The sequence below is a fragment of the Thermobia domestica genome, chromosome 18, assembly GCF_964235325.1.
Source record: "Thermobia domestica chromosome 18, izTheDome1.hap1.1, whole genome shotgun sequence".
Lineage (NCBI taxonomy): Eukaryota > Metazoa > Arthropoda > Insecta > Zygentoma > Lepismatidae > Thermobia > Thermobia domestica.
The window spans coordinates 70634147-70654024 of record NC_137471.1 but is presented as its reverse complement, the minus strand read 5'-3'; the positions used below and the strand labels follow the sequence as shown (position 1 = coordinate 70654024).

Genomic DNA, 19878 nt, shown 5'->3' with positions numbered 1-19878 from the left:
AATTTCCTATGTTTTTCTTGCAGACGTCTGGAAGGAGGCCAAACCACAGAAGAAGAGCAAGAAGAAAGTCCGAAGGGAACAGTGAACATCCCTGCAGCAAAAAATTATTCATAAAACATTCTATGTGATAGCAGTAAGGGCCAACATTTTGGGATTTTGATCAATGAAGTCACTCTGTTGGAAATTGGTTTCTCTAAAGTGCGTGTTTAGTATACGTAATGGCCAAATTTCTATATATATATATATATATAATCTCCTAAGTGTGGCCCTTGAATTTCACTTAGATTGTTTCGGGGTGAGTGGTTTATATATTTATATATATGTATATCTCGCTTGCCCATGGTTGCATTGAAGTTCCCAGATATTTTTAATTTATTCAATGTGTTTTTATATCTATATACATAATGATACACAAGTATAAAAATACGATCAGAAAAAAAAAATGAAAGTTTGAGGGCAGCAACGAAATTTATTTAATGTGATGTCAGCCATAATATGCTATTCAGCTACCAGTGAAGGAGGGGGAAAAAGAAAATAGTGGATTGTCGAGAAAGAGATAGCTGATTATTATTATGAAAACATACGATAGAGATGTATATATAAAATTACATGATAACAATTAGTTAAGCGTAATACCATGTTCAAAATAAATCCATTTGAAGTTTTTCTCGAAAAGAAACATCAGTTGTTAATGTCATGTAATCAGAATATTATTTAATTGTTGAGGCGTGTGCTACAACAGCAGTGTGCCTGTCTACTTCATTTTTTTTGCCGACTGACTGTACTGGAATTATCTTAACCTAAGTTCAGGACTGACTTAAGAAAAGTAATATATTTTTACTAGTATTTTCTGAAGCAATAGGAGGATAAATATATAACACGATTATTATATTTTGTTATTACGTAATTTAAAACGGCTCGCATATGTTGTAAATACATGTGCATACGAAAAGAATGCATATACATACATATATGTAGCAGTCCCAATTCCAACAATGCATTCCTTCAGATAATTATGCTTCCAGAATGTGAGACTTTTTTTTTTTTTTTTTTTTTGTAAGTAGTTCGTATCTCCATGACAACGGGAAACTCACCCAGTTATTAAATAGTAATTTCTTCCAGATGTTAGTCAATGAATTAAAACGAGATGATTAACAGTATTACGGTTGGTAGGAAGATAATATGTGTATTTACATGACCGGAAAAGAAATTACTGAAGTAATAACGATTTGTAACTGTGCATGACAGTTTTTTTTAAAAAACATTATTTTGATTAGTTGCGCTTTTTAATACTTTTTCGTCTAAAAAAAGAAATAGTTGCAGTCCTCATATGCCATAAATGATGCCAAATCTGTAGTCATTCTTGAGTTGGGACTATGCTATTGTAGATAAATAATGTTAGTTTGGTGATGGTTTTTTTTTTATTATATGAAAAAATATATAGCTTTGATATTTACTGTCGAAATGGCTCTACATTCTTCAATAAGGGTATTTACTTAAAATATAGCAGAGGCTTAAGTCCAAAGTAATTATATTGGCTTTATATTAAGGTTTCGAATGGCTTAGCAATGTATGTAGATGAAATACAAAACAAGGCAAACATAGAAGTTTTAGGAGAAAAAGAGTAAAATTTGGTCATACATATGTATACATTTCCCATCGTATGCATATAATGTGAGAAATAGTTCGAGTGCAATACGTTCTCTAATGGCAAAAACTATTCAACTCTATGCGTAGATCTCATTTTTCCCCATTGGAAAAGACAATCATTATTTCAAGTACAATGTTTAGTGAAATTTTGCGAGAGCATTGCAGATAGTATTGTAAGGTTGTGAGGTTACGGACAATAAAGTATAATAATTATTTTGAGGTTCAGGATAGGGAGATCTATGTTTCGAGTTTTTTCAATTGAACGAACAGAATCGAACAAATTACTCTTCAATCAAATCTAAAGAAGTACCGATGTATACAAGTGCATCGAATGCCATGGTAAAAACTGCATGGTAGAATCGTGGAGACTCGTAAGAATACTGTCGCTTTTATCAAGCGGTACAATCTATTATTATGCTTTTTGATGGTTAACATAAAATTACATATGTAACACACAACTAATGTGGTAGTTATTGAATTTTAAGTGGAGGAAGAGTGCTTATTCAAGAACCTCAGTAAGTTTATACTTAAGCATTCAGTTAACTTCCTCTCACTCAGGGAACAAATATTTTACAGTTTGTGAGTAGAACTAAACATCAAATGAGTGAATTATCCATCATTTTAATCCTGAGCGAATATCCTTGTGCATAACTATTTTAGTTAACACAGTGGACTTCATATGGATATTTGTAATTAAAAGCATCGCAATTATATGAAATTCAACTAAAATCGCCAATCTTCGGCTCTAAGCTCGGAGTGCTGTTCTAGGCTTAGCGCCAGATTTATTCACTAACTGAATTCTTCATAATTGGACCATACTTTTCCTTCTCTGGGGACTGGTTCCTGCTACAATTCTCACACTATAGCTAATATCTTAGCTCATAGATATTAGTTAATGCGTACAGAATTATGAATAGTTGAAAGTACAACGGAAGATTCCAAGAGAGAAGGGAATTAATGTTGGTCTATGTGTATAAATGATTATGCAGGAAGGTTACTGTTAAGTAAGAATATTGTGTTTCTGAAATTCCATACTGGAATCCGCGGTAGATGTGGGCTTTTGACTGAAAATGTTAGATCTCTCGTGTTTTTTTGTCAGTGAGAGTAATTCAAAATTAATGCCTTTACGTAACTTTTTTCCGATCCTTTTTTTGTCATAATGTAACTTCGGCAACTCCCCTAGCCTTTATGTCGAATAACGTACCCTTAATGGCATTGTTACTATTAAAAATATAACAAAATACCATGATACTAAATTAATCAGGTCATTAATTTACCGTGCTATATATTATGTGTGTGCACTTGCTTGGTTTGGCACTAGTTTCTGAAAGTTTGGTGTCATTGTAGAAATAGCTAGTAAGTGCAAGACCTTTTGCACTTTTCAGCAGGGCAACGGGGCAGTGCAATGGCCAGTTTGAATACTATTGTTGCAAAGGGTCTTTACTGAGCATCAAATGAGGTGAAAGATTAAGTGCTCTCTAAGTGTTGTACCAGACGATAAATGTCGTCAGTGCCGTTTGAATGCATACTAGGGTTGGAACATAATATGCGTGTTTTGATGGAAACTTGATTAAAATATTCTGTCTGTTACAACAAAAGGGAACCATTTTCGTCAGAACGAATTTTACAATGTATTCTTTCTCAAAAATAAGAAGCGAATGAGAAATAATCAGAGGTTTGGTTCCATTTCAGAAGTGAAACGGTAGAAGCGGTTGAAAGGGCAGAGGGGGTAATGTTTTGTAATCTTGAAGTCCGAGATTCGCCTTACATATTTTGTATTTGCCACGTAAAATAAATGTAAAATTTACGTCCAAATGCGTAGTCCTTATTATCGAAATAGGTTCCATGCATGTTGAATACACTGTGGTAGGTAGATAGGGAGTAATTGAAGGAAGGCATTAGTTCTTGATCTTTTAGGGAAACAATGTAGAAGTCTGCTTAGGAATGAATTTGATCATAATTTAAGCTGAACATTCTAGGAAAAAGAAAAGAAAAATGATTTTTTAATGTAGTATTTTTCCCAAGGTGAAGAATAAATAGTTCAAGAGCTAAAATTTGCGTATAATCATTATGTAAGTTTTATTACTACCATTTGTGGGTATTTTAGTTGATCGTGTAACAGAAATAAAAGGTTAATAGTAAGGTGCTTGTTCATTTTAGAAGAGTAAGACTCCCTCATAGTCACAAGGCAGTGCGGAGTCTTGCTTTCAGATAGCATCTTATTTTATTTGATCTGAGTGGCATCTGTCGATTGATGTATGTATGTCTTATTATAATTAAACAAAAACAGTTTAAACATTATTTATAATTTTGGGTTATCTCATTAATCGTGCCATGTGCTTGTTATAGTGTCATCATGAAACGCTTGGTTAGGGTATCCTTTTGTATCAGTTTAATCGTAATAAATGTTGTTGGCTATTGTACAGCCTCAATTTTTAGGTTTAAAAATAAGATTCTTTCGAAAACGAGGCAAGAGGCTGCTGGTAGAAGTCTCATCTTTGTACTTTGTTAATATTATTAAACGCTAGTAAAATAGTTGAAATACACCTTTAATGCATCTCTGAAGAGGGAAGTCGGAACTACCGAATACGATATGAATTAAGTACGTTATTTTTATCAACAGAGGAGGATAAATTATTGTGCTGCCAAAATGTCTTGAGCCGTGGCAAAAATGCGAACTAAAGTTCACACCCTCACACACCCTTGCGTTGAGCCAATAAGGGTTCAGCTGTTGCTAAGCGAGAGAAAGTGAGTGGAATTCCTTCAGACGATAGCAGCGCTTGCAACGGAAGACAAGGGATCAAGTCAATGTGGTATAATAATAACATTCTTGCGTTTAATACAAGAGACTTGCGAAGTACATGTTCGGAACTCAACGCTTTATGAAATCCATGACTTACATTAGTCTTAATGCGTAAAAGGGACGTGTAAAGTTACAGAGAAGACCTTCTAAAGCGCATGTAGAAGAAAAAGTAGCATAATGACGAAATTAGTTCTTAAGTTTTGCTATCCAACTCAGGGCCAACTTAAATATAGTAGACTGAAAGAATTGGATTGCTGGAACACCTACTTACCTACCCATGAGCCAACTGAAATAAAAAGTGCCGACGATCATAAAATACAACCGGTAATTTTATTAATCCTTCAATAGTTGCAACAAGCGTACGGCACGAATAAAAAAATCAATATATAAATAATACCACTCCGTAATGGCGTACTGTGAATTGTTTAACTAAAAACAGAAAAAATATTTTAGGTAATTTATTTATAATACATTTATTTGCAGTCTGTAATCTTTATTGCAGAATATTTTTGAATAAATATATCTGAATACAGTGCGCCAGCAACGTAAAATTCTCTCCTGCCTCATGCTGCAAAGCTAATCCTTTTAAAGTTTGTCTTGAGAGAATTTCGACAAAGTTGGTAATCATCATTTCGTAAACACTTCAGAGGGCAATATCAGTATTGGAAGACAGGTTCCATATTATCCAAACTTGAAGAATAATATTTTACAAACTTGTAAGGCTAAGGACTCTTGTGTGCGTTCTATATTCCTGTTCTTGTTTCATTTCAAAATACTACCAATTATTGCATATCCTATATCGAACAGCTCTAGTATCAGGTAAATAAAACTGCTGCTTAGAATAACCTATTTTATTCTAGATTTTCATTAAGAAAGTACTTATTTCCCGAAAGTACCCGAATTATTCAACTGAACGTTACAGCAAAAAAAAAAAAAATTTCTTCAGCACTGATTCTTTCAGAAAACTAATCTTTGTGGATTTATATCCCTCAATGGCAAGTTTCCGTGCAGTGGTAGACAAATACCTTTTGCCGAAATGTTTAAAGTTCGATATTTTGAGGTGCTTTCATGGACGATTACTACCTTTTTAATGAATATTGAATATGCTTTCATTAAATCAAATACCAGTTTGTTCTAGCTTATTATTCAGTTCAAGAATACTGAGATAAGTGTTATGGAATCTTTGCGAAGCTACTACAGTCTTTCGGAAGGAGCCTTTGAGAATGGTATTTAATTTATTGACAGTGTATAAATAGTAGTATGCGGACACATGGACAACTACTAGGTGTACCCATGCCATTAGATGCCCCTAATTCTGCGTAACCCTTTCCGCTGGTTTGGTGGCTGGCACATGTGCCTTTGGTGCACATGGTTCCGGGGGGTTCGATTTCCGGTGTGAGAGCACGAAAATTTGATTTCACAAAGATTCACTTTCATTAATCATCCACTTCATTAAAACTAATTCGTTAAACTATTTTTTTTTTCATTCAATATGTGAAACGTTTAGTTTTGCTTCTCTGTATTTCATGTCCCCTCACGTCTAGATTAACAAAAAAATGGGCATATCATTAAGTTTTACTATCCACCTTAGATATGTATGACAGATTTACTCTTTTTCCCCTTATCGCTCTCAGCAGTGGTATTTCTAAATACATAAATTTAATTTGACCAGTACGTTCTTTTATAAGATGCAAAATATGTAAGATTTTTCTTATGGTGCTCAAGTACAATGTTGATCTGAAAGTTGTATTTTTCCTTGTGATAAGTGAATAATTTTTAATATGCACTAAGTTTATTTACTATGGACGCTATAGGATACATATTACATAAATGAATGGAAAGCACAAATGTCTGCATCCTGTTGAAAATTTGAATTTAGATTGTTTCAGTCCTCGCTGCAATCCTTGTCAATAACACATTGCGTAGTTACATTGATTTCCTTGAAAAATCACCTTTGAGTGAAGTAATTCTAGGAAATTTGAAAGAAATTGAATCGTGCGAAAAAAAAATGCATAGTGTCAATTTTCCCCGTAAAGGATTTAGAACAGTAGGACGTCAAAAATCCGAACGCGGTCCCTAGAAGCGTTTTACATTTTGTCTTAGCGCTAGCGATAAACAAACAATAGGGTTGTACATCGGCGTTGTGTGAAGTCAGGGTTTTTACAAAAGCTCATTCATATGTAATTGTTTGTCATACATATTTTTATTTTCCCTTCGGCCTATACAAGTTAAGTTTTAAGTGTGAGTTACAAGAACAGTGTAATCTAGTGTACGAACAGGTTCTTGAGAAACATTCAGTCTTACGTACGGTATTGTAATTATTCTATGTACTGTATAACTACTGTATGGATAAAAGAATATATCGTCTAGTATATTTAAGCCTAAATGCCATTTTCTTGGTCATTTTCGAAAATCTGAACAATTTAAAAATCCGAACTACATTTGATCCTAATTAGTTCGGTTTTTCGACTTCCTACTATAATTACTTATTACTTTCCGAACTTAACACTGCTCTTCACTTAGTTTCGCTTATTAAAAACTGAGTATCAATTATAACTGTCGCTGGATTATCGTCTAGTGGTTAAGGGCGTTGGACTCACGTCCGTATGGTCATTGGTTCGATTCCCGGCCGGTGCTTCCCAGTTTTCGGCGTCCACCCAGCGTCGTGAGGCGAATATCACATACTCGCCGCTAGGGTGGACGTAGTTCAGCCGGTCACTAGCAGATGGCGCTGGAGTAGCCTTAGGTCCACAAAATGGGCTGATACGCCAAGTGATTTTGTCGCTGTGTTATATTCAGAAGTACTTTTTCTTTTGTGTGTGTGTTTGAAAGTGATATTGCCTTTCTCAACGTCAGTCCTTGAAACTCATTATTGATAGTCAGTTTTTATAAGCGGAACTCTATAAGTGAAGAATAATGCTAAGTGTGAGAAGTAATCCTTTGGGAAGAAATTTCTTATTACAGTTGTTTTGTTCGAATGATCCAGTTTCCTTCAAATCTTCTAGGATTACTTCACTGCAAAATAATTTCTCAAGGAAATCAATGTAACTAAGCCATATTTCATTGACAAAAGTTCCTGCAAGGAACGAAACAACCTAAACTCAAGTTTTCAACATGATATAGAATTTAGTACTTTTTATTCAATTATCCACTAAGTTTATTATGTAAAAGAGGTTATAGGTAAAGGTTGTTTTACGTTGTAAATGAGAGAGTTGCATGTATATACAAATAATTAAAAAAAAAAATATGGTGCGGAAGGACCATTTAACTAAACGTGTTTCACGCCGTGTAGATAGCATATAATAAGTCTAAAGATGACATCTAGATCGAATATAAGGCGGCACACTATTTTTAAAGTGTGTTTTGTGTGTGGCTGGGTGCGTGTTGTATGTGTGCGTGTGTGTGTTTAGTGCGTGGTTAAATCCAAGACTACATCAAGATGGACGATATAAAAAAAAAATAGTAAATTATAAACTATGTATTTAAAAGAATATATTTTTGTGGATATTGTTCCTGTTCTTTTTTTGGTGTTTTTAATTGTCGTCTTCCGTTTGTTGCAGTAGCAATATTGCATTAGATATTTAAAGATTAAAAAGAAAAGTTGTGGAATAAGCAATATTGCGCTTGGATATAGCAACGTCAGGTACGATCAAGTGTATGCGATATTTTTTTTTTTTAATGGATCATATTACGAAATCATGTACTATAAAAAAATGAAGTTTTGGAAAGTGATAGTTATCGTGGGAAGCTTTATTTTCCTCTTGTGTTTAAGAATTATAAAAATGAAAAAAAAAAAAAAAAAAAAAAAAAGTGGGTGTGTGACACTAGTATGTTGTTTATGTGAGGATGATCCTAGTTCACTGGACAGCATTGATCATATTAATATAGTTATCTTATTTAACATATCTCTGATTCTTAAAAGTTGTTGTTTCTTTCTCAAAGCTGTGCAGATTCGCTGCCGATGGTAAACCTAAGGGTACGAAGCTATGATGTTAGTGCCCTTCTGACTTGATTCCGTTCGGATTGAGGTGCTAGTAAAATAGGTACAATGAAAAGCAAGGAATTATAAGTAATAAAAATAATATGAACAGCAAGGCTGTATTGAAAAGGAGTAATTGACAGTACAGATTGTGACCCGAGACTGCACTTGTCTTGTGGCAGGACAGGTTTCGTTCAATTGCTTAAATATGCGATATTTCGATTCTTCACATTTCGGCTCCTTCTGAATATGTCATAATGGGCATAGCTCCCGAAAAGCCCGTATTAAGACCTTAAACAGGATGTTTACTAAAATTCCAAAATGAAATATCCTGACTTTTGACCTTTTCTGTACTAAACCATAAAATTTCTTAACTTTCTCAAGGGGGAATTTGGGTGCGAATTAGGCCGAATTTTTATAGATACGAAAGAAGCCTGCTTTGCTAGCGATTTGGTAGCGACTAAAGCCGACCATAGACCTTTTTGGTGGTGAATTTTGATGTCTTATAGAACAAAATATTCTAGTCTGTACTTATATTAGTACAGGTGAAAAAAAAAATCGTGACCCAAAAATTAAATTTTGTGACTTTTTCGTGACTTTCATGATCATCTTCTGATTTCGTGACATTCGTGACCGATAGACACCCTATTAAATAAATAGGGTTTCCTCCAACTTGTCTTTTTAATTTCAATATGGTCTCATTTCTTATTGAATGCCACTTTCATTGACAAATCAAAAGTTGGAGTTGTCTATAAGATAGTTAATTAATCAAATACGGGAACACTGTAGTTGTAGTGGTTAGTGTTGGGCTAATGTCCGCGTGGTCCCGCGTTCGATTCCCGGCCGGTGCTTCCCAATTTTCGGCGTCCACTCAGTGTTGTTAGGCAAAACTGGAGAGTCACGTGAAAACAAGACGTGACGGCCACTAGGTCTTTTTAGGGACATGGCGTCGCAGCGCTCTGACTACGTGCTCGCCGCTCGACTGGACATAGTTCAGCCGCTCACTAGCAGATGGCGCTGGAGCAGGCTTAGGCTCACAAATAGGCTGTTACGCCAAGGTTTGGTTTTTTAATTGAAGAAATTGTTTTGGTAATTAGAATTGAACTCAGACCCTTCCAGTTTTACACTGAGTGATACCTCCCAAACTAACTGGTATAGTAACTGTAATTCCTACCGGCAGGAAAGCTTAAACGAACGAGCGAGAAAATAAGAACACAGTAGAAAACAAAGCTACATCTACTCTTGCTCAGTTACTGCAGTTGAGATTGGTACATAATATATTGGAGCTTTTTAAACTTTTCCACTTCTGAAAAGAATGCAAGAAAAGAGATAGTTCTTTTCGAAATAATAAACAAACATTATATACTCCTATATAACATTTTTCTCCCTTTACATATGGAAAATAGTAAAGAAAACAAAAATAAAGTATTATCCGATCAATACTCGTTTACAAACCTTCGTAAGAGCTTTCTGGGTGTTGTATCCATTATGACAGTTCAGGGTAATATGAATAACCAAAATATCATTAATTTAAGTAATTGTTTTCTTTTTCTTGCACCTATTTTTCCACTTCCTTCATAATATGTATAAGTAAAACTTTACTGCTGAAGTGGATGAAAGCGGAACAGTGAATTTGGAAATGCTACTAATTATTTCCATGTCTTGAAATAATTTTAATGTTATTAAATAGTGTGATTACATAGGCCGGTGAACTAGGAGCTTACCTTGTTTATACATGAGATAGATTTTTTTATGTTGTATGTGTAGTCCCTGTTTTATGTGTTAATGCAATGAAATAAACAGAAAAAAAATACGCTGTGATTGTATTGTAAGTATATATATGAAAATGTGTATTATGATTATGTACGAATTTGAAAGTAGTAATGTATTTTTACGTAATACGAAATGGGTTTGGGTTGCACATGCTTTATGGAGGTTTTGCAAAATATTTTTTTGAATTATTATTTGTGCACCAAAATATTATATAAAGTATTGTTTCATTGATACGGAGTGTGTTGTGAATGTTTTTTTCCCCTAGTATAGTTTTTTTTAAACCAGCAATCTTTTATTAAAGCTTTTATATCGTTTGATCGTTATCTGAGTCCCTCCTATTTTTAAAAAAAGAAAAATCAAGTGGTAGGGTATATTATCAAATAAAAAGCATAAGTTTCTTTTTAATACAAAATGTTATTTTATACTCTAAATTTCATGTTAAGAGAGCGTTATGTACATAAGAATATTTGAAGAAAGTTGGGGTTGTTTAATTATTATATATGTTGGTTGCTGTGACATTTCTTCCTTTGGGACCATATGTACAAATAAAAAGTCTAAAAAAATCTCTTGTTTTAATTTTTCTTGTAGAAGTGTACCCACATTCATCAATCACGTTAACACACACACAATCTGGCATCCAGTTTTTCCGAGTAACCTACAACAGAGTTTCAAGTGGTCATATTCTTGGGGCCATGGATAAACTGTTATTTTTCCTGGAAGAGGAAAGACTTTCCTCTATCCCCTGTGGCTTAGTAACCGCCAATTTCACTAGGGTTCGCGAAGGAGTCAATGGTGCCAGATTACTAAACTGAATGACTTTGTTCCTTTGTCTTTAAAAGCTTTCGTTGGAGATTGTTATATGAGGACAGCAAAAGAACAAACTGATCAGTTCGACCTACACACCAACTTGCACTATATTGATATTCGATAAAGTGACATATTTATGTATTGTCCATAAAATATCTTAGGGTTATTTTCCTTTTTTGAGTTTTATAGTTTTTTGGATTTTGTAAGCCATAATAGAATGAATCACATAGTGGTAAATTTAAGCATGAAGTTACTGCTTGAAGATACCGTTATTTGGAAGAAATTAAAGCTTACCCTTCCGCGGGATACTGTGACATGTGCCTAGACGAAACTTGGTATGTAATAGCAGCACATTCCAAATGAAATATGAGTCCAACGACTCAGACAATTGTACAAATGCAACTGCAGACAAAAAAGCAGAAAGGATCGTTATTATGCACTGTGGTGGCTGATTTGGTTTTGTGAATAGTGCTTTATAACTCTCAAGAAAATGTCTGATGCTCCTGCCGATTATCGTGGGACAGTAAACTCAGAAATTTTCGAGCATTGGTTTGAGAACTCCATACTAGAACGCTTAGCGTAGTCATTATAGTTTTGGATAATGTCCTTTACCATAGTCGTATAATTAATCCGTAGCCTAATTCTTCGTGGAGGAAATAAACTATTCCTAATTCTATGGGAATCTACAATATCATCATTCCTAGTCTGGTCCCGTTAATGCAAGTTTTTCTTCAAATTATTGAGAAACAACTGCCTACGAACGGAAGTAGAAAAAGGTACGCGAGAGACGAACTGGCGGCATCATATGGGCATATTTTAATATTATCTCCTTATCATTGCGTACTTAATTGAAATGGTGTGGTCACAATTGAAACTGACGGTAGCATCCCAAAATTTGAAAGGCTAATCCCTGCGAAACTGGTGTCTATTAAATAGTGCATGTAACAAAATTAGTGTTCATAATTGGAGAAATTACTTAAAGACACGTAGAGGATATTAAAAACAGTTCTTCACTCTGTTTTCAATAACTCAAGCAGAGTTTAATGGAAATACAGATTCGTCAACAGACGATTCTGACTTGGATCAGCAGTAGAGCTTTCCAAGGTAAGACAGTACCCCCACACTTTATATTGTTTACGTAGATCATGTGTCTTAGAAAATTTGTATCCGATTATTATTCAATTAAGATTTTTTCTTGTTCTGAATGTTTGTATTCAGAAACGGGCGAATATATGGACCATTCCATGTAACTGAACGGGACATTTGAACACATTTTCACGGCGTCGTTTGTTTGGTAGTATCAACAGTGAGCAACGCAAATCCCTGAGTGCTTTTGAAATAAAAAGAGGGAGGTATACTTTACATTTCTATGCCAAAAAATATTTAACGAGACGCACACTAATGCCTATAGATAAATGTAAGTGCTTGTGACGGAATGGGACACACAACATTAAAGCGGTTTCAGATAAGGGGACTTGGGTTTGACATATCTGTGAAATAACAGAAGAAATATTTCCCATAATCTTGTCGATTTCAGTACTAGTTACTTCCTTCAAAATAGTGCGGTTTCAGTGCTGACAATTGATTAGTTTGGGTAACACCCTGAACTATATTCGTGACGGAACGGGACATCTCTGGGAACTTAATAAAATACGAGACAATCTGTTTTAAATGTATGTTTTTACTAAAATACTAATATCAAATGAAGCTATAATATACTAATATCAAATGAAGCTATAATACACTAATATCAAATGAAACTATAATATACTAATATCAAATGAAACTATAATATACTGATATGAACTGAAAGTCTGACAACTAATACAAAGCCGAATACTCATGCACACAATTGAAGAATTTATTTTGTGGATGCTACATCTACTTCATGGAAAAAGTAGATTTCACGACCGTCGATGTCAGAGGTCGGTATTAAAATATCGGTGTTCGGTATCCAAGAAGTTATCACTTCCTTTTAAAAACTAACTTCTAATCTCCAGTACCGGTAGTTTCTCTCACGAACGACATCTCTCTTTCTGCTGCATTCGTTGAAACAATGTCCGATGAATTGTTTAACAGACTTCTTACCAGCGACTTGAACAACAAATGTCCCAACTTGAAGCCGTGGTTCTGAACGATCAATGGATTCATCGAAAGGTTTCTGAAATCTTGAATTGGAAGTCACGTTTAACTTCAGAAAGTGCATTTGTCTTATTACACTCTATATATATGATGACACTGCATCAACATAGTGGACTGAGTGTGTGTCTGGAATTGCCTGGATGTCCTTCAAGCAGATGCCAAATTTTTGCTTCTCCTTAAGCACTTTTTCCCCTCGGACACAACAGAACTGTCGTTGATGTTGACACTGCAGATATATACGCATAAAATGTCTTAGCGTCATCGACATTAAATCTGTTACCTAATACTGCATGCCACACAATTCACCACCTATTTCATCTACACTTCCCTTTCCATGACTAGTAGCCAAGAAACTCCACGTCAGAATAACTTGAAACTGCTTCTGAAGAAGTGCCATTTTACACAAAGTGAACCGCTGTTTAAAATGGTTGACTGCTCCATCAGAGAAAATATTAATGCTCTTTACTGATGAACATCGTTCTTTAATTAATCCTAATAACACCTTCAGAAAAGCAAGAATAACATACTTATCATGGGTCAGTTTGTCACAACAGCGTAACTTTGAATAAGTTCTGGAAGTGCCCATCCTACAGCAGTAAATATGGTAGCCTGTTGGGTTTTTTCAGTATGCAGCCTGAATTTCGTCTTGATGTCGAACACTATAGTTTTCTGTGAAATCAATTTGTAGAACAATCTGTTCCCCATTAACTGTACGTGTTTTTTTTCCCCCTCTTCTTCAAGGAGTATCTGTTCTGCGTCTTTATTAGGAAATGGTGGTTCAAAAAGAAGGTATTTTGCTTACTAGATTATCCAAAGCTTCACTTAGGCTTTCCTCTTTCATGACTTTAGCCATTTTCCCCTTCCGTTACTTCCCACTCAAACCAGTTATTTCCGATATGTCATTAACAAGAGTGTTGTATTTGCACTGAAAAGTAAGAGTTCCACACGTCTTACATTTGCTGGTCATACAAGATTCGTTCTGGACACTACAGACAATCTTTGTTATTAATTCCGACGATTTAGCGAAAAGTTTTTAGAATAGCGTGAAAGTACACCGAGAAGTAAGTTAACGTTTTCGTGGTAACGGTATAGGCAACTGTGATGCGGCATCAGGTTGCAGTGCTCTTATCTTCCGATACTGTGTATCTCATGAGAATACCAATCCGAATCGCGATGTGTTAACCATTTTTCTATCAGTTTCCTTCGTGACGCTTTAATCCGTTATTTCCGTGACGGAACAGGACATATTTTCAGTTCATGGTTGTAACAGTTTTAAAGACATGCACCAAAGGTGAAATACCTCGTGAATTTTGTCCATTCATGGTTGCTTACTATATGTTATATTGTGTTCCAAACATAAATACTTTCAAAACTGTTTGCAATTTTTAATAATTCGTGACGGAACGGGACAAATCACACATTGGTATCTTAAATGGAAGCATGACTTAATTGTATGTCTTTTCAAGGTAAGAAATATGTATTTGCTCGTAAAGTATATTACAAAGTGAACATAGAACAAATTTTCACACAAATGCAGGTTTGACCTTGCTAAATCAGATTTCTCTTGGACAAAATTTTCACTGTTTAATATGCGGACGCCATCTTGCTTTAAAAGGCGGGATTACACTTCAAACGATATTGCCAGTCAATAAAGAAGCTTGTTACCGAAACACTATATCAAGTACTAACAAAATAAGCAAGCATCAAGTTTCTGAAATAAAAATTAATTTTGGTGATATTGGTTTCACTTTCCGTGGAATGGCCCATATAATTGCACGTTTTGACACAATTCCTTATTTGAAAGTAGTTTGCCCCCCATTTTGTGCTAAGTAATTGATATATTTTATTCCAGATTTTTATTTTGTGGTATGTTTGATACCACTCGCTGTTGTAGAATAATTCACGTATAGCTAAAGTAATACGTGACATTTTTATTTTATTTTATTACCATTGACAATCCAATATATTTCACTTATCCTTTATGATTCATTAATGAAGGCCGAATACCAACAAAGAAGTGAAAGTTTTGGGAATGCTAAAGGTGGTCGAAGATAGGCTTAACCCTGGCCACCATAGCTACAGACCTGGTTTCTGTATGAAAATTGGTTAAGAAACCTGGCCAGTGGTCGAAGATAGGCTTAACCCTGGCCACCATAGCTACAGACCTGGTTTCTGTATGAAAATTGGTTAAGAAACCTGGCCAATATGTGTCTTCTTTAATTAATGCTAAGTACTTGAGACCTATCTCTATAAAACATTTGAATTTCTTATATACCAAGATTACTTTCAATAGTCAAGAATATAAAATTACTGAACGAAACGAGACATTTTTCGAGACGATACGATGAAGAATTCTTAAAAAGATGAAACGAGACTTCTTCAAATTTAACGAGACGTCTCGTCTAATAGACAACACTAGCCAAGACAGCTAAATAGTTCCACGTGTCCCAATCCAGTGGCCTTACTTTGGTGAAAGAAAACCACATATCGGAATAATATACAATAATTCTAAACAACACTTACCAGTTTATTGGCTTCAATGATGAGAAACATAGACCTAGCCCAAGTCACTAACCTTAAGATACGTTTTCATGTAAGACATTTGCACTCAATTGAATTACATTTATTTCAATACAAAAGCAAAATATTTACAGATATCATTGTCATAATGGCCTGTTTACTATTTTATTTTAAGTTTGTGTACTGACAGCTTTATCAACTCTGAGTGTTGACATTTTGTAGTAACGTTTGTTTCTAATTTATATAATATCTTTAATAAAACTAGTTATAATAAGAAATATATAGAAATTGACCATCCATTTCCCCTTCTCAGCAACGGAATTTTAAAAAATGAATCATGCGATCTGTAATTTTTAATGAAAAAGTGTATGTACTGAATTTCACGCCGCCTTAAGCGAATCCTCACATTCGGCATTTTCTGAGCAAATAATCAGAAATTTGAATATTAGTGCAGACCTCCTGTTTTCTCCTAGAGGAGTGAAATTTTAAAAACCGTTGAAATATATTTTCGATTAATTTTAATAAAGAGTGTATCCCCGTAGTTTCATCTTCCTAACTGCAAGGATTTGTTATATACTCTATTTGTAGCAAAAACTATTTGAACCCTCTTTTAGCTCTCCTATATGGCATATATTAAAAAAAAAAAAAAACTCATAAATGATTCATGTTGAGTTGATATTTTCGTCCTATGTGAATAATGTAGGCACTGAATAATTTATAATTTTTCTTTGGTCATTTTTGGGTGTTGCAGTGGCTCAGTGGTATAGCGTTCATCTCTGCTGCATGAGGTCCTTGGTTCGATTCCAGTTTCCGCCAAGTGAACTTTGTGGTGGACAAAGTGCGCGTGCGTGGGTTTTCTCAGGTTCTCCCTTTCCTCCCACTTTCTTCAGTCTATCATTTCATTTATTTCTCATCATCATCGTCTCATTTTGCCTGGCCGGCATAACTGTGGGACGTAAAACTTAATCTCGTTTCATTTCATTTCATTTGGTCATTTTTTCATCACCCAATTCATACGTACAATGGGTTTCTACTACGATTTTCTCAATGGATCTCTCTAGGAAAAAGCACATATGGTGTCCACACATTTTCAAAAAAATAAATAAATAAATAAATAAAAAAAATAAAAAAAATAAATAAATAAAATAAAAAATAAATAAAATAAAATAAAATGTGACAACCTTGTCACTCAGCATGCCCAGAAAAGACTGTGTGGTTACTTGTGGTTGTGCTTGGAGAAGGGTCTGTTTCTTACGAAGAGTATGACTAAGGAACGTTTAACGGTGTCCGTAGCTTTATTTTTCCTACTTTTATTAGTTATTAGTAGAAAAGGTCATATTTTTTTTACTTAAGTAGGAAAGGTCATACTTTTAAGACCAAATCCTTTCCTACTTTTGAGCCTCAAGTAAATGTTTGCAAGTAATATTTTCGTGGAGTTTATTCTGCTTTATATCTATCTATCTATCTATCTATCTATCTATCTATCTATCTATCTATCTATCTATCTATCTATCTATCTATCTATCTATCTATCTATCTATCTATCTATCTCTCTCTCTCTCTCTCTCTCTCTCTCTCTCTCTCTCTCTATATATATATATATATATATATATATATATATATATATATATATATATATATATATATATAATGAGGAATTGTGTAGTAATTCCCTCATATATTTTAGATCCCTGACAACAGAGACCATAATTTCAGGCCCAGGTCAACGAAATTAAGTTTAGTAATATCAAGAAACTTAAACTTTAATATAAACGAGTCATACAGTGTTCTTATGGAACTGTGTAATTGCTAAAGGAAATGACATCAAGGTACCAATTTTTACAATGGGCATTTGTGGAGTATGGCCAATAGGTAAATTTAACAAAAAGCAAACAAATGTCGTCTACAACTACAAAGACTTTTCAGATGTTAAATCCAAATAATTAAAGAAATGTATAGCTATTCGTTGCAGCTACTAGACTTATTGGAATGAAGTAGAAAAACTGAAAATTATAGGCTCTTTATCGAAATAGACTTAATTTCACTGTTTAGCCTTTTAGACGCCGAATTGCTTTCTCGTTGATATATTTTTGAAATTGAATAGGTCATTTTGATCCTATTTAGCAATATTTTTAATTTTTTTTATTTCTTATTTTTTTTATTTCTTATTTTCATGGGTTTTACAGGTATGTTCCCGATTGGGAATATTGGCGTTTCAAGTGCACATTTTATACATGTTTAAGAAAATAAAATATGGTTTGGTGCAATTGGAATATATTATATTATCAGTAGTAAATTGAGTTTTACAATAACCGCTATATGTTTTGTATTCTGTTGTGAATTTCAAAATTAACACAGAATGCAAAAAGCTATTTGTTTCTACAGACAGCAGACACTTCATTGGAATGTTCAAGTATTTATGGTACTACACTTCTGATGAAACCTTTTCTCACAGTTCTGGCATTGTTTTCCTGTATTTTTCTGACACACCACACACCGTCCCTGCTTCGTTGCTGATACCAGATAGTAAGTACCTAGTACTTGACTACTTCATGGTGATTTTTGATGAGCTCAGGGGCTGGTTCGGTTAACAACCATTGGTTTGCTGTGCAACAAAGATAATGTAATTTCCCTCCGGAACTGGAGATGCGTCATTCCAGCTGGTGTTTTCTTTATTTATTTCTGAATGTAACAGCCATGCTGCTACTACTGCAACAGTGGCGGCTCGTACTGTCATTAACAAAGCGTGCTACAATATATATATATATATATATATATATATATATATATATATATATATATATATATATATATATATATATATATATATATATATATATGTGTGTGTGTGTGTTGATGTCGGAAGGCGGAAGTTGATGTCTATCCTTCGATTCTTCATGCTGGCAAACTTTTCTATCACCCTGAAGTTGAAATCTAGCATGTTGTCGATCAAACTTTTTTCTATCGAGAGCATGGCAAGGGCAGTTAACCTTCCTGACCTACGGAAATTCCTCACGAATGTCTTAAATCTTTTTAGAGACGAAAAGCATCTCTCAGGCTCTGCTGTGGACGTTGGTACGGTCACTATTATTTGCAAAAGGGAAGGGTTGTTATTTCGCTAAAATTGTCCTGAAAGTTGTTTTTAAAGATAAGCTGACAGAATCAAAAGCTCAGTGCGAAGTCACTACTTACCTAACATTGGGTAGCTTTCAACCGCAGTGTCCACAATATGTTCCGGAAAAATCACTAAAATTTGCAGAACCAGAAGTTTGGCGGCATCCAAATGGCTTGTTTTCTCAAATCGATTTCGCGCAACCGCAGAAATGCGATCACATACTTCTTTGGCATTGGGTACTCTGCAAGATATAATCCGCCCACATTTGTTTTCACCAACTGTTGGAAGAAACATATCACTTGTCCTAATATTGTCTGTGTCATTCCGAATTTTCTCAACGGCTTCAATGAAATATTTAAGTGCTGTTTGTACTTTATGGTAGGCCTGCACTGAATTTGATTATAGAAAATATTCACATGCGGCATTATTTTGTGAAAGAATTCTAACCAAAGCATGAATTCACTGTATTGGATTTCTCTAGTTCTGAAAAGCACTCTTTCGAAACATTTTAATTTTCATTGACGGAATTGACGGTTCGTGACTTGAAATTCCATCGAGTAGCTGACCCACTCGGAATGCGTCGTGCAGCCACTTTTTCCAAAACATACACGCTCTGGGGAGCAGGAGGAAAAATGTGGAAAATCCTGAAAGACTACAGAAAAAAACCCTTGTCGATTGATTTTGAAATGCAGTTCTTTTCATTATCAAATTTAATTGGTTAACAATGGACGTAGTGTGCCAAAGGAAAGTGTTCTTTAATTTTAGATTGTACGCCATTAATTGATCCCTTATTACCGATGCCCCATTAAATGTATGTGCTGTAATTTTGCTGTGATCTGAATCTGTGTCAAAATGTTCAATTCATTTAATATACACTCCCGACAATTCTGGGCTCCCGAACCTTTAGGATTAAAGAAAATAAAAAAAGAGGAGAAAAGAGAGAACCGAGCGGCGAGCGCCGCCAGTAAGCAGAAGAAGAAAGCGAGAAAGAGGAATACTTGGCGCTTGCGCAGAATGTCTTCGGGCTCAACCTAACTCAGCACGGTGGAAGCTATTCTGGGTGTAAAAAAAGGAAAGTGGACAAGGCTG

The 19878-nt window shown here is 34.6% G+C and overlaps 1 protein-coding gene across 1 annotated transcript in view; it reads left to right on the top strand.

The window, feature by feature from the left end:
• The window catches only part of LOC145676066 (uncharacterized), a 57020-nt gene extending 46459 nt beyond the window's left edge, over window positions 1-10561 (top strand). The window contains exon 8 of the mRNA XM_081746931.1: window positions 24-10561. Coding sequence (XP_081603057.1) covers window positions 24-85 — 62 coding nt within the window. The 3' untranslated portion in view covers window positions 86-10561. The remainder of the gene's footprint in view (window positions 1-23) is intronic.
• The last annotated feature ends 9317 nt before the right edge of the window (window positions 10562-19878 follow it).